The 24,483-nt window shown below is 45.9% G+C and overlaps 1 protein-coding gene across 7 annotated transcripts in view; it reads left to right on the top strand.

Annotated features, from left to right (window-relative positions):
* ascc3 (activating signal cointegrator 1 complex subunit 3) overlaps positions 1–23,809 on the top strand; it is a 148,037-nt gene extending 124,228 nt beyond the window's left edge. For all 7 annotated transcript variants that reach the window (XM_084944957.1, XM_084944959.1, XM_084944960.1 and 4 more), the window contains 12 exons: positions 2,959–3,096; positions 4,509–4,629; positions 4,829–4,961; positions 10,042–10,167; positions 13,965–14,076; positions 14,154–14,288; positions 16,467–16,691; positions 19,694–19,845; positions 20,345–20,486; positions 21,352–21,558; positions 22,291–22,466; positions 22,840–23,809. In XM_084944957.1, coding sequence (XP_084801083.1) covers positions 2,959–3,096; positions 4,509–4,629; positions 4,829–4,961; positions 10,042–10,167; positions 13,965–14,076; positions 14,154–14,288; positions 16,467–16,691; positions 19,694–19,845; positions 20,345–20,486; positions 21,352–21,558; positions 22,291–22,466; positions 22,840–22,987 — 1,815 coding nt within the window. In that variant the 3' untranslated portion in view covers positions 22,988–23,809. The remainder of the gene's footprint in view (positions 1–2,958; positions 3,097–4,508; positions 4,630–4,828; positions 4,962–10,041; positions 10,168–13,964; positions 14,077–14,153; positions 14,289–16,466; positions 16,692–19,693; positions 19,846–20,344; positions 20,487–21,351; positions 21,559–22,290; positions 22,467–22,839) is intronic.
* Positions 23,810–24,483: the final 674 nt, after the last annotated feature.

Below are 24,483 nucleotides of genomic sequence, written 5' to 3'. Positions count from 1 at the left end.
TCTTTCATGCACGCTGCGCTCATATGTAATAATAATATTCAAACATTTTAAAGACCCTCAAGGTCACCTTACATTAGTGCAACAAAATCAAAACAAGAATAAGTAGTGTATATATATTACACACACACACGGACACACACTCACATAGACACACACACACACAGACACACATACACAGACACACATACACACAGACACACACACATAGACACACACACACACACACATACACATAGACACACACACATAGACACACACACACAGACACACACACATAGACACACACAGACACAGACACAGACACACACACAGACACATACACATAGACACACACACATAGACACACACACACACACACACATAGAGACACACACACACACACACACACACACACAGACACACACACAGACACATACACATAGACACACAGACACATACACATAGACACACACACATAGACACACACAGACACACACACAGACACATACACATAGACACACACACATAGACACACACACATAGACACACACAGACACACACACAGACACATACACATAGACACACAGACACATACACATAGACACACACACATAGACACACACACACAGACACACACACATAGACACACACAGACACATACACATACACATAGACACACACACACACAGACACATACACATAGACACACACACATAGACACACACACACACACACAGACACACACACACACACACACACACACAGACACACACTTCTGTGGGGCTGGGTCGTGGGGGCAGCAGCCCAATCAGAGAAGCCCAGGCCTCCCTCTCCCACCTCCTCCAGCTGAGAGATATAATCTCTCCAGCGTGTCCCGGGTCTGTCCCGGGGCCTCTTCCCGGGGCGGCATCTTGGATCCATATATAATCTTTTACACAGAATCAAAATTATGAAAAAAATAAAAACTTCCAGGATCAACATTATTGGCCCCTCGATTGTACGAGTTAGTTGTGGAACAAACAAGCAGCAGTGATTGGTTGTCGTTACACGTCTCCTGATCATTCCCAGCCTGCTCTTCCGTGGCAAATCTAAAACTCCTCCACGTTTGATGGGAGGGATTCAGGTCAGGGCTCTGAATATTCACTGGATTTCTGGAGGTTGCTCTTCACCGGGAACACGACATGTTTTGGGTGATTGTGGAAAACCACCCAGTTCTACTGCTGACTGCTGCTGAGCTTTCTTTCTAAATGTTATGTGTCCTTCTGTCCTTCCATCACAACATCATTGTCACTTCTAGAGACACTGATCCCACAGCAGGATACTCCCACAGCCGTGTTTCACTGCTGGGGCAGCGTTCACCCTCCCTTCTGATGCCAAATACATGATTAATTCATAGATTTGGATTCTTTATTAATGATGTTCACAGTGAATCTATTTAAGTTAGGCCTCCCTTCGTGGACACTGAGAACATGTAATGAGCTGAGCACTGTGCCCGTCCTCACCCTTCTGTTACCTGTTTATTTATCTGGATTAACATTTCTAATCTAACCTAAATTATAGATCTCAAAGTCATAGATCTGCTTTCCTGGGCCCTGCAGACTCAGTAAATATGCAGTGTCTTATACCATAGGCAGATTTCTGTGTGTATAGCCCTCCTGCCTCAGTGTGTGTGTGTTCCACTGATATATGCCGCTGCCTGCTGCTTCCCTGCACCAGCCTGTGTAACAGCTCAGCTTCCTGCTGTTTGACTGACAGGCTTCTAGTGATGGCTGCTTAACGCTCGCCGGGGGTCACCGCCACGACAAATCCCATCTCTGACCTGACAGCTCTTTCTTCCCTCTGCTGCTGCTCTCAGGGCCTGATGTTTCTCTTCCATTTGATTTCTACAGCCTGAGCGTTATTATCTCATACCCACTGTTTCACTTCAGTTAGTGTATTTGAAATTTAAAATGTAATTTGAATCACTGTTTTTATTCAACGTCATCTTTCTTTCTCCCAAAGCTGGGTTGGAATTGGTTCTTATGTGCATCGTTTCATTTTACTGCTACACAGACACTTCTCAGAATAATGACATATTATCTCATATATATCTACATATATATATCTACATATCTATATCTATATAGATATAGATATAGATATGTGTGTGTAGATATATATATATATATATCTACACACACACACACACACATATATATATATATATATATATATATATATATATATATATATATATATATGTGTGTGTGTGTAGATATATATATATATATATCTACACACACACACACATATATATATATATATATATATATATATATGTGTGTGTGTGTGTAGATATATATATATATATATCTACACACACACACATATATATATATATATATATATATATATGTGTGTAGATATATATATCTACATATATATATATGTGTGTGTGTGTGTGTATGTGTGTAGATATATATATCTACATATATATATATATATATATATATATATATATATATATATATATATATGTATCTACATATACATATATATATATATATATGTATCTACATATACATATATATATATATATATATATATATATATATGTATATATATGTGTGTATATCACACACATTCAGACTCTGATGGATGCATCAGAGAGCACCATGGGGTCAAAAGATATTTGGCAAGCAGACTGGAGGAGTCTAGGATCAAACCACCAACCTAGTTTTTTCCATATCAGTCAATATGAGATTTGTGAGTCAGGATTGGGTTGATGTCCAGTTTAAATATGTTATACATGTACATGAGGATGGCAAACGTCCACACGACGCGCCCAGTGTAACAGCACAATTTTGAATAAATGAACACGACAGACCACATTAGAAGCAAAGTTTATCGTAATGAAGCCCTGGGACTAGAGAGCTCGTTACTCCTCGGTGAGATTTGTTTTTCGTACTAATCACTGTTTGTGCTCTGGTTTGTTTGCAGATAGAGGACATCATTGGCACCGTTCGAGATTCCAACCTGAAGCTGACACTGGCCTTTGGGATCGGCATGCATCATGCAGGCCTCCATGAGAGAGACAGAAAGACTGTAGAGGAGCTGTTTGTCAACTGTAAGATTCAGGTATTCCCTCACCCTGGTGCTGGGCTGCTAATCTGGCACAGCTGATGCACATGTAGGCTGATGGGTTAGTGTCTCCATAAATATACAGGCTACGGCCCTAGCAGCACTGACAGCAGCCTGTTCATTCATTTGCATAACTGACACTGGATTGACCAATCGAATCTCTTAATGCAACCGGCCCCTCCCCTGCCCTTCCTGTGCGCTCATGCACCTAATAGAACTGCAGTTTAGTGAGGAAGAAGTGACTGATAAGGACGGACAAACAAAAGTAAAAAGTGCTTTACAGTGTTGTTCACATGGCTCTTTGGCGTTCTCATGTACGCACGTTTCCAGCTGCACTCTCCTGCTCACACACCACACAGCTCTCTCCTAAGGCAGCTACTGAAATGAGGACGACACGGTTGGTGTGATGGATGACAGCTGTGGCAGCCAGCCTCCCCTGGCACCGCCCCCTGAACCCACTGCTCCACCCTTCCCCTGCAGCTGAGCCACAAACCACACCCTGCCACAGTGGGGTCAGCATCTGCATCTGCTGACCCCACTGTGCATGTGAAGGCAGACAAACTCGAACCTACTGCACCAATGTAGTGTACATAGAAATGCAGCATGTGTGGCAAAATTCAATTCAATTCAATTTTATTTATATAGCGCCAAATCACAACAAAAGTCGCCTCAAGGCGCTTCATAGATACAGAGGAAAACCCAACAATCATATGACCCCCTGTGAGCAAGCACTTTGGTGACAGTGGGAAGGAAAAACTCCCTTTTAACAGGAAGAAACCTCCAGCAGAACCAGGCTCAGGGAGGGGCGGGGCCATCTGCTGTGATTGGTTGGGGTGAGAGAAGGAAGACAGGATAAAGACATGCTGTGGAAGAGAGACAGGGGTTAATAACAGATATGATTCAATGCAGAGAGGTCTGTTAACACATCTACACCTATTGCAGCATAACTAAGGGAGGATCCAGGGTCACCTGGTCCAGCTCTAACTATATGCTTTAGCAAAAAGGAAAGTTTGAAGCCTAATCTTGAAAGTAGAGATAGTGACATGTTTAACAGTGTTAAAGTCTGTGTTCGGTATGACCTCCTTATTCTTCATCACAGCCTGAACTGTCTTAGGAAAGCCTTCCTGTCATTTCCTTTAGTGGTCTTCAGGAATAGTTTTCCAGGCTCTTTGAAGGACATTCCAAAGCTTTGGAATTTCTGTAATTGGGCAAAACCCCAGCTGTCTCTCTCCGTCTGCCTGTCCTCACTTCCTGTTGTTCTGTCTGCTCCACACACAGGTCTGTTAGTGCTACAGAGGATGAATGCTGCTACATTAATCCTGTGCACAGTTAGACGCTGTCACGCCTCAGCTGCTGTGTCTATATCTCACATCCTGTTTGGTTGTAACTCATTTCTAAAACGTCACCAGGTTCTGATTGCTACCAGCACTCTGGCCTGGGGAGTGAACTTCCCCGCTCACCTGGTTGTCGTCAAGGGAACCGAGTACTACGATGGCAAATCCAGGCGCTATGTGGACTACCCCATCACAGGTACAGCTCAGTGACAGCCTGGGTGTGGTCTCTGTGGAACAGGAAGTGTGCTTCCTCCAGTCTGTGTGACGTTAAACTCCGCATTAAGAAGCTCTCTCATATAGCTGTCACTGACGCTCAGAACAAACTGCATTAGCAGATCGTAAACGTTCTGCTCTAAAGGTTGTGTGTAACAGTGTGTGTGTGTGTGTGTGTGTAGACGTGCTGCAGATGATGGGGCGAGCAGGCCGTCCTCAGTTTGATGATCAGGGCAAAGCAGTCATCCTTGTCCACGACATAAAGAAGGATTTCTACAAGAAGTTTCTGTACGAGCCGTTTCCTGTAGAGTCCAGGTAACAGCACAATCTTCATCATCAGGATTCCTGCCATAGTCATCTGTTAGTGTCAAAGACTGGGCCCATCTGTGGATGTCTAATGTATTTAAATCTTTATGACCCGTTACTGTCCACACCAAGGTTAAAGTAATGTGATATATATCAGGCCTTATGTGAAAGCATGTTGTCAGTACAACAACGATGCTGCTGTTTCCCCTTCGGATCAGTCTGTCCTGCAGCACTGAGAGCGTCTGTGGGACGAGATACTTTCAGTCTGTACATGATGCTTTCTGTTCACACAACACACAACACACCTGCAGCCGTAGTTCCTCAGTGTTTTACACTGTGTGTGTGTTTTACACTGTGTTTGTGTGTTTTACCCTGTGTTTGTGTGTTTTACCCTGTGTTTGTGTGTGTGTGTTTTACACTGTGTGTGTGTTTTACACTGTGTTTGTGTGTTTTACCCTGTGTTTGTGTGTTTTACCCTGTGTTTGTGTGTTTTACCCTGTGTTTGTGTGTGTGTGTTTTACACTGTGTGTGTGTTTTACACTGTGTGTGTGTTTTACACTGTGTGTGTGTTTTACCCTGTGTTTGTGTGTTTTACCCTGTGTTTGTGTGTTTTACCCTGTGTTTGTGTGTGTGTGTTTTACACTGTGTGTGTGTTTTACACTGTGTGTGTGTTTTACCCTGTGTTTGTGTGTTTTACCCTGTGTTTGTGTGTGTGTGTTTTACACTGTGTGTGTGTTTTACCCTGTGTTTGTGTGTTTTACCCTGTGTTTGTGTGTGTGTGTTTTACACTGTGTGTGTTTTACCCTGTGTGTGTGTGTTTTACACTGTGTGTGTGTTTTACCCTGTGTGTGTGTGTGTTTTACACTGTGTGTGTGTTTTACCCTGTGTGTGTGTGTTTTACACTGTGTGTGTGTTTTACCCTGTGTGTGTGTGTTTTACACTGTGTGTGTGTGTTTGTGTGTTTTACACTGTGTGTGTGTGTTTTACCCTGTGTTTGTGTGTGTGTGTTTTACACTGTGTGTGTGTTTTACCCTGTGTTTGTGTGTGTGTGTGTGTGTGTGTTTTACCCTGTGTGTGTGTGTTTGTGTGTTTTACCCTGTGTGTGTGTGTTTTACCCTGTGTTTGTGTGTGTGTGTTTTACACTGTGTGTGTGTGTTTGTGTGTGTGTGTTTTACCCTGTGTGTGTGTTTTACACTGTGTGTGTGTGTTTGTGTGTGTTTTACACTGTGTGTGTGTGTTTGTGTGTGTGTGTTTTACCCTGTGTGTGTGTGTTTGTGTTTTACACTGTGTGTGTGTGTTTGTGTGTGTTTTACCCTGTGTGTGTGTTTTACACTGTGTGTGTGTGTTTTACCCTGTGTGTGTGTTTTACACTGTGTGTGTGTGTTTTACACTGTGTGTGTGTGTTTTACACTGTGTGTGTTTGTGTGTTTTACACTGTGTGTGTGTTTTACCCTGTGTTTGTGTTTGTGTGTGTGTGTTTTACACTGTGTGTGTGTTTTACCCTGTGTGTGTGTGTTTTACACTGTGTGTGTGTTTTACCCTGTGTGTGTGTGTTTTACCCTGTGTGTGTGTTTTACACTGTGTGTGTGTGTTTGTGTGTTTTACACTGTGTGTGTGTGTTTTACCCTGTGTTTGTGTGTGTGTGTTTTACACTGTGTGTGTGTTTTACCCTGTGTTTGTGTGTGTGTGTGTGTTTTACACTGTGTGTGTGTGTTTTACACTGTGTGTGTGTGTTTGTGTGTTTTACACTGTGTGTGTGTTTTACCCTGTGTTTGTGTGTGTGTGTGTGTGTTTTACACTGTGTGTGTGTGTTTGTGTGTTTTACACTGTGTGTGTTTTACACTGTGTGTGTGTTTTACCCTGTGTGTGTGTGTTTGTGTGTTTTACACTGTGTGTGTGTGTTTTACCCTGTGTTTGTGTGTGTGTGTTTTACACTGTGTGTGTGTGTTTGTGTGTGTGTGTTTTACACTGTGTGTGTGTGTGTTTGTGTGTGTGTGTTTTACCCTGTGTGTGTGTTTTACACTGTGTGTGTGTGTTTGTGTGTGTGTGTTTTACCCTGTGTGTGTGTGTGTTTGTGTTTTACACTGTGTGTGTGTGTTTTACCCTGTGTTTGTGTGTGTGTGTTTTACCCTGTGTGTGTGTTTTACACTGTGTGTGTGTGTTTGTGTGTGTGTGTTTTACACTGTGTGTGTGTGTTTGTGTGTTTTACACTGTGTGTGTGTGTTTGTGTGTGTTTTACACTGTGTGTGTGTGTTTGTGTGTGTTTTACCCTGTGTGTGTGTTTTACACTGTGTGTGTGTGTTTGTGTGTGTTTTACCCTGTGTGTGTGTTTTACACTGTGTGTGTGTGTTTGTGTGTTTTACACTGTGTTTGTGTGTTTTACCCTGTGTTTGTGTGTGTGTGTTTTACACTGTGTGTGTTTGTGTGTTTTACACTGTGTGTGTTTTACCCTGTGTTTGTGTGTGTGTGTGTGTTTTACCCTGTGTGTGTGTGTTTGTGTGTTTTACACTGTGTGTGTGTTTTACCCTGTGTGTGTGTTTTACACTGTGTGTGTGTGTGTTTGTGTGTGTGTGTTTTACCCTGTGTGTGTGTTTTACACTGTGTGTGTGTGTGTGTGTTTTACCCTGTGTGTGTGTTTGTGTGTGTGTTTTACACTGTGTGTGTGTTTGTGTGTGTGTTTTACACTGTGTGTGTGTTTGTGTGTGTGTTTTACACTGTGTGTGTGTTATACACTGTGTGTGTGTTATACACTGTGTGTGTGTGTTTTACACTGTGTGTGTGTGTGTGTGTGTTTTACACTGTGTGTGTGTTTTACACTGTGTGTGTGTGTGTGTGCGTGTTTTACACTGTGTGTGTGTGTGTGTTTTACACTGTGTGTGTGTGTTTTACACTGTGTGTGTGTGTGTGTGTGTGTGTTTTACACTGTGTGTGTGTTTGTGTGTGTGTGTTTTACACTGTGTGTGTGTTTTACCCTGTGTTTGTGTGTGTGTGTGTGTTTTACCCTGTGTGTGTGTGTTTGTGTGTTTTACACTGTGTGTGTGTTTTACCCTGTGTTTGTGTGTGTGTGTTTTACACTGTGTGTGTGTGTTTTACCCTGTGTTTGTGTGTGTGTGTTTTACACTGTGTGTGTGTGTTTGTGTGTGTGTGTTTTACCCTGTGTGTGTGTTTTACACTGTGTGTGTGTGTTTGTGTGTGTGTGTTTTACCCTGTGTGTGTGTTTTACACTGTGTGTGTGTGTGTTTTACCCTGTGTGTGTGTTTGTGTTTTACACTGTGTGTGTGTGTTTTACACTGTGTGTGTGTTTGTGTGTGTGTTTTACACTGTGTGTGTGTTTGTGTGTGTGTTTTACACAGTGTGTGTGTGTTTTACACTGTGTGTGTGTTTGTGTGTGTGTTTTACACTGTGTGTGTGTGTTTGTGTGTGTGTGTTTTACCCTGTGTGTGTGTTTTACACTGTGTGTGTGTGTTTGTGTGTGTGTGTTTTACCCTGTGTGTGTGTTTTACACTGTGTGTGTGTGTGTTTTACCCTGTGTGTGTGTTTGTGTTTTACACTGTGTGTGTGTGTTTTACACTGTGTGTGTGTTTGTGTGTGTGTTTTACACTGTGTGTGTGTTTGTGTGTGTGTTTTACACAGTGTGTGTGTGTTTTACACTGTGTGTGTGTTTGTGTGTGTGTTTGACACTGTGTGTGTGTTTGTGTGTGTGTTTTACACAGTGTGTGTGTGTTTTACACTGTGTGTGTGTTTGTGTGTGTGTGTTTTACACAGTGTGTGTGTGTTTTACACTGTGTGTGTGTTTTACACTGTGTGTGTGTGTGTGTGTGTGTGCGTGTTTTACACTGTGTGTGTGTTTTACACTGTGTGTGTGTGTGTGTGTTTTACACTGTGTGTGTGTGTGTGTGTGTGTGTGTTTTACACTGTGTTTTTGTGTGTTTTACACTGTGTGTGTTTTTGTGTGTTTGTGTGTGTGTGTTTTACACTGATTCTCCTTTGTCAGACCCACAGGTGCTCTGAGGGCCTCACAGCTCTCTTCAAGTCTTACATTGATGTTTATCATAAACGTAAACATTAGAGATAAGAGCAGCGGCGAGGTGTCAGGGCGTTAAATGATCCGTGTTTCACCCGTCACTCTCCGAGGACGCTAATAGCACCTACACGATAAAAGAGATCACACATTTTGTCTTGCTGGGTTTTGTTGAGTATTTATAGGATGGTGTGTTGGGTTCAGTGTAGCCAAGAAATTACAATTAATGTGAGTAATATTTCAAGAAAACAGCTCATTTTTTCAGTGGCCCTGAAGTGTTTTATATCAAAGTGGACGTGCTGCAGACTGGAGCCACTACAGTTGTTGTAGTGAACAGTAGTGTAGTGTTGCAGTTTTTGGACAGCGGTCATACTTTGACATGTGTGCGTTCTGGTCAGAGGGGGAAATCTGACAGGAAGCTAGAAAGACTGGGAATCTTTCAGAGTAAACAGAAAAAAAGATGCTTTCACTATCTTTTCAAATGATCCCGTCAGACCAAATGCAGAGGTTTGTTTTACACAGACATGTTGAATGAAGTCGTTACTATCAGCTCATGCTCACTGTAGTCACGCATGAATGCAACATCAGCAGTGTCGTTAATAAAGATAAACTGGTGACCTTATACACTGTCATTATAGTCTCCTCCCTGTTAGCAATAGCATTCACGTGTTAGCACAGGTAGTATGTAAACAAAGCAGTTTATCTCTAACATCAGCAACAGGCTTGGTATCAGATATGATTCATGTTCTTTGTAGTGTGACTGAAGTCTTTGGACTGCACTGTCACTGTAGAGCCACCGTGATGACACTGGTGGGGCAGCCATCCATGGATCAGAGCCCAGGGTTTGTTCCCTGTTCAGTGTCGGGCTGCAGTAGTTTGTGTGCATGGCTCTGCTGCAACATGTGGTCACCGCTGTCCTGGAAACCACTGCAAGTGATGCAAAATTGTATTTACATGCTTTTAGGTGCTGGTTTTACAGCACCATCGTTACCCTCTGCCAGCATGCTGCTGTTTAGAAAGGCCTACAGTGATAAGTCAACCAGCTGATGTGTCGTGTCGTATCCTCAGCCTCCTCGGCGTGCTCTCTGATCATCTGAATGCTGAGATTGCTGCAGGAACCATCTCATCCAAGCAGGACGCCATGGACTACATCACCTGGACCTACTTCTTCAGACGGCTGATGATGAATCCCAGGTTAGCCCAGCTCCCAGCACACACACACACACGCACACACACACGCACACCTGTGCATAGTGTAGACACAGCCTGGTTATTGCTGTGATGTGTTGTTCAGTCAAACATCTGTTATGTAGACAGAGCCCACTCCAGAACATTCCAGCCTGTTGGTAATTGCACGCCTGTCATCCCACATTTACCACTGACGGAGGCCCAGCAGTGGCACTGTAACCCTGCAGGCCTGTGAGTCCAGATGATATCTGGATTCAAACTGGGATTTTGGGTCAGTATTCACATTTCAGAGAGGCTTTGGAGCGTCGCTGCATTCATTTGTTGTCATCTGCTGCAAACTGTGGGCACACAGCGTCTCTCACTGAAAGATGAAGGAGTGGTCTGATCATCAATGTTATAAACAGCATTACAATTACAAAGCAGCCTGCTGGGTTTCTAAATAGTGTTCATAGTAAATTATTATACTTTTGTTTGCCTGACAGCTCCGTGTTGGCTATATACAGACACCGGACTGGTAAATGAACTGGTTCTTGCATCGCGCTTTTCCACTCATCTGAGCACTCAAAGCACATTCACACAAGCACTTTTTCCTAAGTGCTCCCTAACTGCATTCACACACATTCACACTCTGATGGATGCATCCGAGAGCACCATGGGGTCAGTATCTTGCCCAAGGATATTTGGCATGCAGACTGGAGGAGCCTGGGATCGAACCTTCCAGGCAGTAGGTGACCTGATCTACCTCCTGAGCTACTGGAGATGGAAACCAGTCAGAAATGGATAAATGGATCAGGATCAGATATCAGACTGGTTCAGCTGGTGTCTTTGCAGGCACAGAAGAAGCATGTGTGCTCTCACCTCCACAGCACATATCTGTGATGTCATTCTTGTTACGCTGAGGTGATTGGACCGGGTTGGAGCATAGGAGCTCTCTTCATCGTGACAGGCAGGTGCAGTGTCTGCATCACTTCCACTGTTACCCCTTTGATAACAACAGTAAGGCTCCCAGCCGTGTTCAGAGTGTGTTTGACAAACGCAAACAGCAGCAGCTTCAGCTCTGGATCAAACCATCCCCTGCTCCCTGCTGCCATCTTCTCCTGAGAAATGGAAGAACCCAAACGTTCTGTTTCTTCCTTTTCTCGTGCAGAAACTTCCGGACAGCTCATCAGTGCTCACCACTTTTAGCAGCACATTTTGTGAGGATGAATCTTCCACAGAAACACATTGTGTTCAGTGTGTGTATATATTTACATGTTACATGAACACAAATTCACAATTTCATGTGTCTTTTTCACGACACGCTGGGTGTGTAACCGCAGAAATGCAGGACAGCCTAGTTATAGCTGACTCTTTCTGTGTGGGATCCAAAGACTGCATTTCTGTTAGATCTGCAGCCAGAATGAAAGAGACGTCTCCTTTACACTCAGCAACTCTATCCCTGTATCTGCCTGTGCTGGTTCTGCACACGATCCAGATCTTAGCCTGAGACCTGAGTTGTGGGGACAGTGCTGAGCATGCTGCAGATGAGTGGGCGCGTTTAGATTTTACCAGAGTCCGACTGAGTCTAGAAATAAATGTGAGAATCACCTTTGAATAATATTCCATCTGTCCTGAGCACTAGATTAAAGTCTGATAAAAACTCCTAGTAAAGACGGACAATAAACCACAATAACAAAGATGTGTTTTCCAGTTGGGGTGCACATTGCTGAGAGTCAGTCTTTCAGATGAATTGTAGGCCTAATGATGGCTGTGCTTGAAGAATCCTGACACACGGCTGTTGATTCATTTAAACTAACTTAGATGAGATTAGATGAAACCTTATTAATCACTCGGGTGGGAAATTCAGTTTCCAGTAGCACAGCACCGACACACATTGCATGTTACAGATACAATAAAGGGCAATGAGAGTAAGGATATAAGCATAAATATACCATATATACACATATATAAATACACAATATATAATATATATGTTTACTTTACTTTAAACATAATTTTGTTAATTTGGTGATTAGTTATTAAATCAGAGCCAAAGATCCCCAGCTGGAGCCCAAGAGGAGAATCCCCCCGAGGAGCCCCCACCGTGCTGAGCGCCCTGTGTGGAGACCCACTGAAAGTTTCACTTCCAGGTTCTGGGAATAGATGCCTAACAGTGCACATCCAGCTGAAAGGTTTTATTATTGTTTCATTTGTGAGTTTTCTCTGCTGTTAGAGCTGATAGGAGAGGGGAAGCTGTGAGGCTGTGGAGCCGCACCATACCATGCTCCCTCTGCAGAGCTTTGTTCAGTTACCTGTGAAGCTTCGGTGGTTTCTGGACCTTTTTTGTCAGCTAACAATAGTTCACCTGTAGCTGATCGGGCGGGCGGTGAGTTTTTGGCTAACAATAGTTATTTCCGTGTTTGAGACTCAGTGATGTGTGAGCTCAGCTGACACATCAGCTCCAGCACCACACACACATGTTTGTGCTCTGACAGATGGCCTCACCTCAGATTGTTAGATTCACTGTTTGTACCCTCAGTGTGCCCGTCGCTCTCTCTCCACAAAGCTGCGTGTTACATCTGTCACTGCTGCTTCAGGCTTTCATTCCCATAACACACAGACACACTCACACACAGACACACACACACACACACACACAGTGTGTGACAGTAACACACGCCCATAAATGAGGCCATCCAATGTCTCCACGGCTGCTTCTACTCCTTCAGCTGTGATGTCACCTCCGTGTTAGTGCGCTATGACAGGTTTGGTATGATAATCATAATGACATCATTTGTTACATGGTTTACATGCACGACTGTACAATGACGTCTTCCTCCACCTCAGACAGCGTTTGCATCACACACAGTTCTGATGATCCGTGTCTATCTTGTTCTTAGTGCAAACAGAGAGTTTGTGTCAGGGAAGTGCTGCTGCCTCAGTGTTGCTGCTTTAAACCAGACAAATGCACCGAGGGGGGGGAGGAGGAGGAGGAGGAGGAGGAGGAGGAGCGCTGCATGTGAATATTATCACAGTACAGCCTGATTTAAAACTGGATCCCTGTGAAACCGTAAGTGTTTAATAAAGTCAGAGGTGAGCAGAGCTGCCTTTCCACACGAGGAGTCATCCCATCACCCGTCAGAGAGGATGCAGGTGTGAGGCGCTCCACCTCAAAATTCCATCCACCTTTTATCTACAGTTCATCAGCTGTCTGAAACAAAGCGCTTTGGCTGCCCTCCTCTGCCCGTCCTCACACCCAGGACTCTGTGACTATCGTGGCATTCGCTCTCACTGACACGACGACACCACAGGAACAAAACTGTTTCCCAAAGTAAGAGACTGAACTTGAGCCCAGAGCAGCACGCAGTCATGGGGGCCGCTGCTACCCCAACCTGGGCCAGCAGGATAAATGACAAGTGTTGGAAGTTGGTCCTGAGCACCTGGTTGTCATTATATTCTTATTCAGTGTTAGGTCATGATACGTAATTTAACCCATTTTGCATGTACGCGCCTCCACCTGCAGCACAGGTGGAGGCGCGTACATGATGTCACACCAATGGGAGACCACAGCAGTGTCACAGTGTTCAGTGCATGTCCTACACATCAGCACCAAATATATTCATTATGCAAGTTAGTCTGGTTGGTATCAAATGAACATCAGTGCTAACATGTGGAGCTGTTAACACAGATATCAATGATCGTGCATCATTTATTTAGAATTATAAAACAGCTGTTTCACCTCAGAGATGAGCTGAGGAGGGAACCCCTCAGTCCTGCTCTGAGCCCCGTGTGATTGTTTCCACTGTGTGCTCTCTGTTGTTCAGTTATTACAGCCTAGAAGACATCAGCCACGAGTCTATTAACAGGTATCTGTCCAACCTGGTGGAGAGAAGCCTGCGTGACCTCGAGGGCTCCTACTGCATTGAAATTAAAGAGGTGTGTGATGTTTTCAAGCATGTTCTCTGCACGGTGTCACAGATGTGTTCAAAGGTTTCCTTGCATCACCTCCTCAGGACGATCAGTCGACGGAGCCTCTTACCTACGGTCGCATTGCCTCCTATTACTACCTGAAGCACCAGACCATCCGCACGTTCAAGGAGCGCCTCAGGGCGGAGCTACCCATACACGAGCTGCTCTCTGTGCTCACGGTGAGTTTCATCTGCAGCCAGGTCATCCCTGCACGCAGCTTTCACTGAAGAGTGACTCCTGGGTGACTGGATCATCTCGTGCTGTCATCTGTCTGTCTTTGTTCGAGCGATGCAGTGCTGTTTATGTTACTGCTGAAAAACAAGCAGTTAGTGTGATTCTGCTCTTTGAACAGAGCATCAGCTGTTTCCACCTGCCCAGGATTCACCTGTTCATTGAGCACAAACCACCACTTTATAAACCAGGTGAAGGCACAGGGTTATCTGCCAGTTTAACACATCAGCACAGCTGTGAGAAAACGTTCCAACTCTGTATGTAGACATGCAAAGGTCTCAAGACTGAGACTGAGAGGGGTCATCAACTCTGGCAGAGGTAGAAGACAAAGATTTCAAAGACTGTAGAAACAAAACTAGTGAGAGATTTGTGTAAAGACCCCAGAACAGCTGCCATGACCCCAGGCAGGAGCTGTAGTCCCACAGCAGGACCTTTTTATTCTCGTGTCCTCGTCTGGAGTTGGACCAAAGCATGCTGGGGCTGAAGTGGCTGCCTTCCTCCCCAACAAGCTGCAGTATGCACTCGTGCTCTCAGGCCCAGGCATGCTGCTTCACCTGCACAGTAATGACCTGCACTCACACCTCCACATGGCCCCGCCCCATCTGATAAACATGCTCCACACAGACTGAACCTTCTTCTGCCTCAGGTTTGGCTCCTGCCGTCACAGGACACAAACACAGTCCTGTCTCATTGCGACATTCGAAGGCTCTGCTTTGCTGCTGAGTCAGTGAAAAGTGAAATCTGACAGCTCATAAAAACATGCAAGGCTGCAAACAAATCCTCGAGTTAGCAGAACGTTTGCAGCGCGGGATCACAGACCTCGCTGCACGTACGCACCACGCCAGGGAAATAAGTTAGTGTTTGCCCCAGTCTGAGCAGCTACTCTGTTGTTTCTTCATTTATGTTTCTGTGCATCGGCTGCCTGATAATGTTCTCACTGTTCATCGTACAGCTGCTGGTTTTACAGACGTGATCAAATAATTACAAACTCTCGATCAAAACAAACCGATGCAGAAAATGTGAAAAGCTGTCAGCTTGTTTCCAGGCTCACACCAGTTACTGTTAAACACAGCGATCAGAATAAGATCCACGCTGGAGCAAACCCGTCTTTTCCTTTTAACTGAACTCAAAGCCAACAGCCTGAGTTTGGACTCTTCATTGAAGCTGCCTGCAACATGACATTAGGACAAGCAGCCAACAAAGCCTCCTCTGCTGCTCTGTGACCTCCTGATGAAGCAGGATTAGCAGCGATTAGCCACCATGTGACATTTTTCTCTGCTTGAAACAGAAGTTCATGTTTGCTTCAGTCTGAGGGGAAATCACAGAAGCTGTCTCAGCATAGCCACGGAGCTGACCTGCAATCAGCCAATAAGAACTCAGTCCAGGCTTTACACGGACGTGTCCTCATAGCCTTTAGTTATGAATCAGACTGAGATCTGTAGAGGACTGGTGTGTGTGTGTGTGTGTGTGTGTGTGTGTGTGTGTGTGTGTGTGTGTGTGTGTGTTCCTCCTGCATTACCTCTTTAAAGCTCCCTCCTCTGTCTGTGGAGCTCCGTGCTGCCTTTCTCCATCACACTGATATGCACACATGATGGCCCTCAAAGATAAATCATTTAGGAATCATTGTAGCTCTGGCCCCTCACCCCACCCTGCTCCAGCCCCTCACCCCACCCTGCTCCAGCCGTAGCTTTAGAGATGCTAGCTTCAGCAGTGATGGATGGAGGCTAAACGGTCCAGGCTGGGAGGCTCTGGCAGATGCCTCCAGTGGAGCCTGCTGATGGGACTACATTAGCCAAAGTTGAACTGGAGTGAATTAGCAGCCATGCGTGTCCATGCATCTGACTGTGCCTCAAGTACAAACAGTGCTGAACACACAGCCACAGATGCAACATGAACACTGATACCTTCCCAGCAGCCACAGTATTTATTAGCATTTAGCACTTTGAAGAAATGTAGAGAGAATTTAGTGGAGAAAGAATCTGAACCGTGGTGCCAAATCTGGGTTTGTGTGCTGGGTGGAAAACACAAGTGTGGGCAGCTACATGCTTTTAGCACACATGCTCTGATTTAAACGGTGTGACCACAGCATGCTTTGCACTTCTTCTTTCACTTTTGATCTCCTTCAGGATGCAGAGGAGTATGCCGAGCTGCCCGTCAGACACAACGAGGACCAGCTGAACAGCCAGCTGGCTCAGCAGCTCCCCTTGCAGGTCAACCCCCACTCCTATGATAGCGCACACACCAAGACCCACCTGCTGCTGCAGGCCCACTTCAGCCACGCCCAGCTGCCTTGCAGCGACTACACCACCGACACCAAAACTGTGCTGGACAACGCCATCCGCATCTGTCAGGTAGCCGACACTCAGCAGCTGACACAGAGCTTCCTTCGTGCTTTTCACTTTAGCTGTTACTCTGTGTTCATGCAGTACTTGGAGACTAAAGGGATTTTTTGCTGTGCTCTAAATGATCTGTGCAGCACAGTTTGTGATTCCTCCTGCACCTCACGAGTACACCTGCTGTGCTCTCTGCACTAAACCACAGCCTGGTACTGAGGGCAGTAAGATAACTGTGTGTGTGATATACTCCTGTAGCTCTAACAGCTACACGGGCAGGTTAGCTGAAGTCTACAACACACTGAAATGAACTGCAGTGGTGAACCATGTCTGCTGTCACTGAACAGTTTTTACTCACGTGTCACTTGTTGCTGCTCTGCAGTAGCTGCTGCAGGAAGGTTGTACTCAGACGTGTCTGTGGTGTATGTGACCGTCCACAGTCCTGATGGGCAAACACACGTCTGATCTTATATTTGGTACACACATCCATTCATTCATTTTCATCAGACGAGCTGAGAAATATATGGATTTGATTAATATTATTTATTCTAGCAGTGACGACACATTATCAACTGTATCAATGTTTCTTTGGAATATACAAAGTTTACTTCTACAAATATGTAAAAGCACCGTGTCTGTGTGTGTGAGCAGGCTACAGGTGTTAACACCCCTCTTACATCTTTACAATATGTTGAAGAATGTGGAAGATTTCCTTTAGTGTGGTAATAATCCCTTCCAGCTGATAAAAGCAGGAGTTGAGCTAACACAATGCTAACACAATGCTAACACAATGCTAACACAATGCTAACACACACCTACAGCCAAATGGTCGTAGCTTATATTGGTGTTGAGTGATGTGCTGCACATGCACGGTGCCCACGTGTTGTTGGGGGCTCAGTGCTGTTTAGAATAAGGGGAATGTGAAATATTAGCATGTGATTTGTAGCCGATCCATCTCATCAATAACCCGACTGTCAGCAGTGTTGGGAAGGTTACTTTTAAAATGTATTCCACTACAGATTACAGATTACATGCCCTAAAATGTATTCTGTTACGTTACTCAATGAGAGTAACGTAACAGAATACTTTGGATTACTTAATATATTATCATGCTGTTTACAGCTACATGAATGTGATTTATTACTGTTACTGAAGGTCAGCGGCTCCGAACCGTAGTAAAGGGACCTCTGGCTGATACGTCGGGTTCGTGTCGGGCTCGTAGCTGAAAACTAGCTTTACTTTGTTGTCTGGGTCACTTTGCTAGCAGAGACAGAGAGAGGCGTTGAAAGGCTGCTCCGACGGGACTTATTGTTTCTGAGGAAAACAGGAACACAGCGTACAGTCGAGTCTTAACAGCTTACTTACAGCTGGGCTCGTCAGGCTCTCTTCTTGGCTGCAGTGGTTATTATTATATTTACATGCTTCCAGCTCCCGTTTTTGCTCCGTGACAGCTCGTACTTTTCCTTTTTCTCCCTCCTCGCTCACAGACACATCACTGGTATGGCAGTCCATCCTCCCTGCAGCACGGACTACACTGCCCATCAGGCTACATGCTTTAGGGCGATGCCTGTAACACTCTGCCTATTAGCTTAGCACAACAACAACAAAAAGGCGCTCTCTCACCCAGGAAACACAGAGAGAGAGCGTCACCCTGTAGCGCTGCCTGGAACAACAGAACGTAGCTGTCAAACAAAACCCAAACAGGCCTGACCCGCCACAATATGAAACAGGGAAGTACCGCAGTGTAATCCATTTATTTCAACAAAGTAGCTGTATTCTAAATACCACCTTTTTAAACGGTAACTGTAACAGATTACAGTTACTCATATTTTGTATTTTAAATACGTAACGGCGGCACATGTACTCCGTTACTCCCCAACACTGCCTGTCAGACGTTAGCTGTGCGGCTGCACCCTCGTTGTGTGGCGTCTGCAGAGATCAGCTGACAATCTTTAACATTAGAAACCTAATAGAGTCGGTAACGCTGACAACAACGAAGCCAGTGGTGTTTATTGAGCTCCTCAGTGCGTCTGTTTGAAGTGAAGTGGCGGCTGTAAGCCATTGTCCACAGCTCCGCTGGACGTTTGTGTGCATGTGCTTGTGATTTTCCACGGTGTGTTAGTGCAGCTCGTGGATGTGCTTACTGCTTTGCTGTCCTGACATTCTTCTCATCTCCAGCTTCTTTATGAGGTTTTTTATTGTGTGAATGTATATTTTTATTGATACTTATTGACACATAACGTGAATATGTCGAATGGAAAGACAGACTTGCATATTAATTTGTGAGTCTGAATGATCCACCCTCAGTTGAGTGGACGCTTCCCACAGTGATCCACTCTGAGTGACACAGAGATGAGTCCTGTGAGCTGAAGCGTCCACGCGCTGAATCGTCTGCGTTATGTTAGGACAACAGAGTTGGGTGGAGGTGGGTCTGTGGGCTGCCATGGCCAACACCGTCCATTAATGCAGTACATGTAACCTCATTACAAGCTGATCCACTGAAGCGGACACGTGCTGTTAGCAGCACCCGAGCACCTCGCTGGTCTCCTCAGTGAAGCCAGACCTGGACCCAGACTCCACGTGGACTCTGATCAGGCTCCTCTAACCCGAGTGCCCACAGGGCCTCTGATCAGCTGGTGATGTTGGGTGAAGCCCTGCTAGGACTTTGGCCACAATCTGCTATTGATGTGCTCGATCAATCATTTTAATCCCCTCTGTGAAGCCCACTCTGTGGACTTTGTACTCAACGTTTGACTTTGCAAATGAAGATTAATAACGTTTGTGTTCAGCCACCTTAAAGCCAACCACAGAGTGAAGGGAGCTGCCAAAGAAGTCAGGAGACGAGGCTGAGTGTGTTTAGGTTCTGTTCCACTGTCACACCAGCTGCAAGCCAAGACATTAAAACCATTAAAACATTTCAAACATGTCCTGTAGTTGTGTCACATAGCTCTGCTGGCTGATCCCAGACGGCTTCACGACTGTGTTTATGTGCCAGGAACTGTCTTCTGTGTTTGCTTCAGGCAATGCTGGATGTAGCTGCCAATGAAGGCTGGCTCGTCACAGCCATCAGCATCTGCAATCTTGTGCAAATGATCGTCCAGGGCCGCTGGCTGCACGACTCCTCCTTACTGACGCTCCCACACGTAGAACAGCGACACCTCGGTCTGCTCAGGTAAATCGTCGTTCTGCTCGCTGTGCAGCGTGTCCTGCTTCGCTGTTTTGGGAACAAATTCTTCATCTAAAGTAAAAAAAAGCCTTTAATCATCCTAATGTGTGACTGTGAGTATAGTTAAGGATTCAGTGTTGTTTCACAGTTAGAAGCTGAGAGTGAAGATTAGGTCGAGGGATTTAGAGACAGAGTCAGAGAGGCCAGGTTTGGACCTGTGCAGGGACGGGGTAGTGGACATATAGGATGTTGAAGGTGGAGCTTCCAGGCAGGAGGAAAAGAGGAAGAGCACAGAGAAGCTCCGTGGACGTGGTGAAGGAGGATGCTGGGGATAGGGTGAGGCGGAGGGGGTGATGTACCTGTAGCCTGAAGCTGTTCCCACCTTCAGGTGTAAGTCTCAGTAACACTGTGCAGTCACTCAGGTACAAACACGAAGCCTGGATTTGGACACTTGTGTCCTTTTAATGGTAAGAGCCAACCTTGTCTGTGATGCCTCCTGTTTTAGGAACAGAGGAAACAGGAAGGGGCAGGGAGGTTTGAACGAGCCGATCGAAGGACTTCCTGAGCTGATCGCCGCCTGTAATGGAAAAGAAAGCGTCTTCTCTGCTATGGTGGCCCGACAGCTTCATCCGAGCCAGACTGCTCAGGTAAGGCTGCAGGAATGATTCGTCTAAATGTGCAAATATGGAAGCAGCCAGTCTGGATTTGCTGCAGAAATGATGGAACAATCGAAGCATGGCTCTGCCCCGCGTGGTCCATGCAGATCACACACACAGCAGTGTCGCAGCGATACGCCAGGATCCCCAATCACAGCTCCAATTTAAGTGCTAATTGCAGCAGTAATGAGAGTGTCCGGGCACGGCAGCAGGCCCTGCAGCTTCACCCAATCGCTGTCTCTGCTGCCCCCACCCTCACCACGTTTACCCCCAGCTCCCCGCCGGCCTGCAGTGTGGCGGCCTCTCTAATTAAATAATTAGATGTGCAGCAGCGTTCCTGTCTGACTGTCTCAGGAAGAGTAATCCTCACATAAATAGCTTTTCCCCTCCGTGCCCCCCAGTCAGACGGCCGCACACCCTCCTAGCTCTGCTTTTGTTTTCATCCCTCTGTCTGCGTTTGTCCTCTGCCTCCCTCGTGGCAGCTTCTTTGGGTTGAAGCAGCCGTCCTACAAGCAGCTAACGAGACCCGAGGCCCGCCGCGGCCTCGGCGTCACAAGTCGCCATTTTATTTCTAAGCTTCGCTTTCACACGTCTGCAGAGGTGATTTCCTGTCCACTAAAACATATATCAGTGTATATAACATCCAATCATCTCCACTGCTGGCTAACATGTGACTCCACTGTACAGCCTGTCAAGCTTCTTCTTACCAGCTCTTCCAATGAGGTTCAAACACAGCTGTGTCACAATGAGTGTGTGTGATCGTGTGTCCATTAGCTCTGATAAAGTGCTGCAGATTCATAATGCCCTGTGTGTTACACAAACAGCTCGTGTTCATGGTAAATCCAACGTTCCTCAGGCGTGGTCGTTCCTGAGCCATCTCCCAGTGCTGGAAGTTGAGATGAGCATGAAGGGCTGGTGGGAGGAGAGCCAGGAGCAGACCGAGCGTCCCGTCCCTGCAGCAGGAGCTAACCTAAGGAAGGAGAGCAGCTGGCTGGATGTCCACGCTGACCAGGAGTATGTTCTGCAGGTGTCACTGAGACGCCTCAATCTGGGACAGCAGAGGGTCAGTATCCACAATATTCTCTAACAGGCGGCTGCTCCCAGTTTGAACACAGTGGCTTATTTAGCAGCTGAGCAGAAGCTGGCCCCAGAGGCTGCTGGGACGAGCTGTGCTTTATCTAATAGTTCATGTAGTGCTCAGTACAAACCTGCAGAGAGCAGCAAACTCGGCCTGCACAGAGTGATGACAGTCTGACTTTCAACAGTCACATATTGAATGTGTAGCTCGTGAGTAATGAAGTGAAATGCATGTTGTCAGCCTCACCTGTCATCGTGCTCACACCTCAGACGTTACAGCGGGGCTGGGCGGACCCTCCGTCGAGGTTAGGACACGTTAGGAGAAACCCAAAGTTTCCTCTCCGAGCTCTGACACCAGAAACCTGTCGTCTCGGCGTATTCTGGAGGTTAATTCCACAAAACACAAGAACAATATAAAATCCAGTCATGATCCAGTTATAAGAGGACTTTACCTGGTACACTGAACCAGACCACACAGTGACTCTGCTCTCCACACAGTCCAGGAAGTGAAGCATAGAGTCTGATTGGATGCGTTAGAAATCAAACTGAATTAAATTGGTGGTGCATGCTAGAAGTGAGGTCATGCAGTGTTTCCTAACTGCCACGTTAAGGCAGCCCTGTTTTAATAATAGCATCTGCCCCCCCAACATGAGAAACTCCCCAAACTTCAGAGAGTGCACAGATTTTGCTGTGAATGTCACGATGTGTGTTGTTCCAGAGGAGGCAGGACAGCAAGGCCCAAGCTCCCAGGTTCCCCAAGGCCAAGGATGAGGGCTGGTTCCTCGTCCTGGGGGAGGTGGATCGCAGGGAGCTGCTGGCTGTGAAACGGCTGGGATACGTGCGTAACCACACGGCCGTGTCCATGGCCTTCTACACCCCAGAGAGGACCGGAAAGTAAGTCTGGTCTCCCACACACTGCACGCACCGGTCTGTAGGCAGAACATGAAATACTGTGACATTTATGTAGCACGTTACGACGTGGCTGCAGGCTGTCGATGCGATGCAACAGTCATGCCGATCGGTCCTCGGGCGCAGCGTGGACTGTGGAGGGATTAGTGGTGGTAAAATGGAAATTACACTGTTGAGTGAGTCCAGCAGCTCACTGCTGATCGGCTCCTCTGTGCCAGATCACTGGCCTGCGCAGTGTCACAGCTTCTCCTCGTTATCTTTTTAAAAGTTTATGTAGAAGCAAAGAAATGAACGTGAACACAGTTTCCTCTCTGTCGCTGTCTCAGGTGATTTTCAGGCCTGTTTTTTCTCCTCTCAGGTGTATTTACACGCTGTACCTGATGAGTGACAGCTACCTGGGTCTGGACCAGCAGTATGATGTTCACCTGAATGTAACACCTGCCAGCATCGCTGCACAGGTCAACAGCGAGGTCTCACGTTCAGTGTCGGATCTGTCGCTGGGCTGAGGAATACATCTGCGTCACATCGGCGACGTCTGTCGGTCACCGCTTTGCTCACCTCGGAAGTGACGTCGTTTCTTTCTCACGTACTGTGGCTGTGCTCACTGTGGTGCACCGGTGCCAAGGACGGCCTCATTCATTTAACTTTTAATTGGCAACATCCAACAAGACTCTGCTGCTGCGCTGTTCTTGATTGGCTGGATCTTTGTGTGTGGTGTCAGATATATAAGCATGGCGGCACACGTTCTAACAGCAGCTGTTTAACTCTGTAGCTGTGAAATGTAGCACTTTGCCTGAATTGTAGAGAACATGGTAAAGATTATACCGAAGCACATCACCGAACACAAACAGGTTGCTGTCGTGTTTGGGAGGTCGTGGGCTGACAGTAACACAAAGCTGTGTTAAATGTGAGCACGCTGTAGAGCTTCAGCTCAACAGGATCATACATTTCCCTGACTTCGTGCCTGTGTGGATGTGGAAACGCAGTGTGACAAACCTCCTGTGGCCTCGTGTTGGAGCAGCAGTCAGTGTGGGTGAGATATTTCTGTGAAGGGCAGAAAATGTGAAAATCGTTTTGGATCAGATGTGAATAAAAACAAGTGTTTGTTTGGATGAAGTGCTTTCAGTTTAGGTGTGTGAACAAAGCTTCCTCCTCCCTCACCGCTGCATGCTTCAGTGTAGCAGAGTCGCTGAGCCTAACGCTGCTGTGTCTGTGGCAGCGAGGCCTTTGTGTGGATGTTTATTAACCCCGTGAGCAGCACTGTGCCGACAATCATTCAAGATGAATTTACATTTGGTTTTGAATAAAGTGTTTTGTGTGGCTTCAAATTGTAATTGTACGTTTTTCATTCACTTGTTTATTTGGAGAGTTTTCGTTCTCAGTGATTGTTTACAGCACAGTCATGTCTGATGTGCTGTAAACACCATGCATATACTGTGTAAAAGTGTATTTAGATTCAGTCAATGACACCACAGAAAAACGTGAACTGGCCTCGTGCTGGAATAAAACATGGAGGCTGCAGCAGTGTCGAGCCAACCAGCCCATGAGTGAAGCAGGTGACGGTGGGCGAGTCTGAGCCAAGACTGCAGACCAGGAGACATCCATACAGAGCACACTGTCCACACTGTCCACACTGTCCACCGCAGAGCTGCTGGCAGCAGGAACCACGCTGGATGAAAGATAAACATGAACATCCGTACATGCAGATTCAAATGAGCTCGTGCTCTGTGCTCGGTTTCCTTTGTTAGGCTATAAGTTTGAAGGCTTTTTCTTTTGGATGTTTCACACTCAGTTATTGAAATAGTATTTCACTGTAAATTCATGAAAAGTCAGAGCAAGTGAGCGTGTCAACATATAGAATATGTCCCTAATATGATCCTGATTTTCATCCTGGTTTAAATCCTCAGACCAGCTAAACTAAGGAAAACATGTTTGGGGCATCAACAGAGACCCAACAGGAAGAAGCTCCAAACAACAGCCGGCGCCTCCAGGCAGGGGCGTG

The sequence above is a fragment of the Perissodus microlepis genome, chromosome 11, assembly GCF_051167445.1.
Source record: "Perissodus microlepis isolate ML-2025 ecotype Zambia chromosome 11, ASM5116744v1, whole genome shotgun sequence".
Classification (NCBI taxonomy): Eukaryota; Metazoa; Chordata; class Actinopteri; order Cichliformes; family Cichlidae; genus Perissodus; species Perissodus microlepis.
This window is presented reverse-complemented; position numbering and strand designations above follow the sequence as displayed.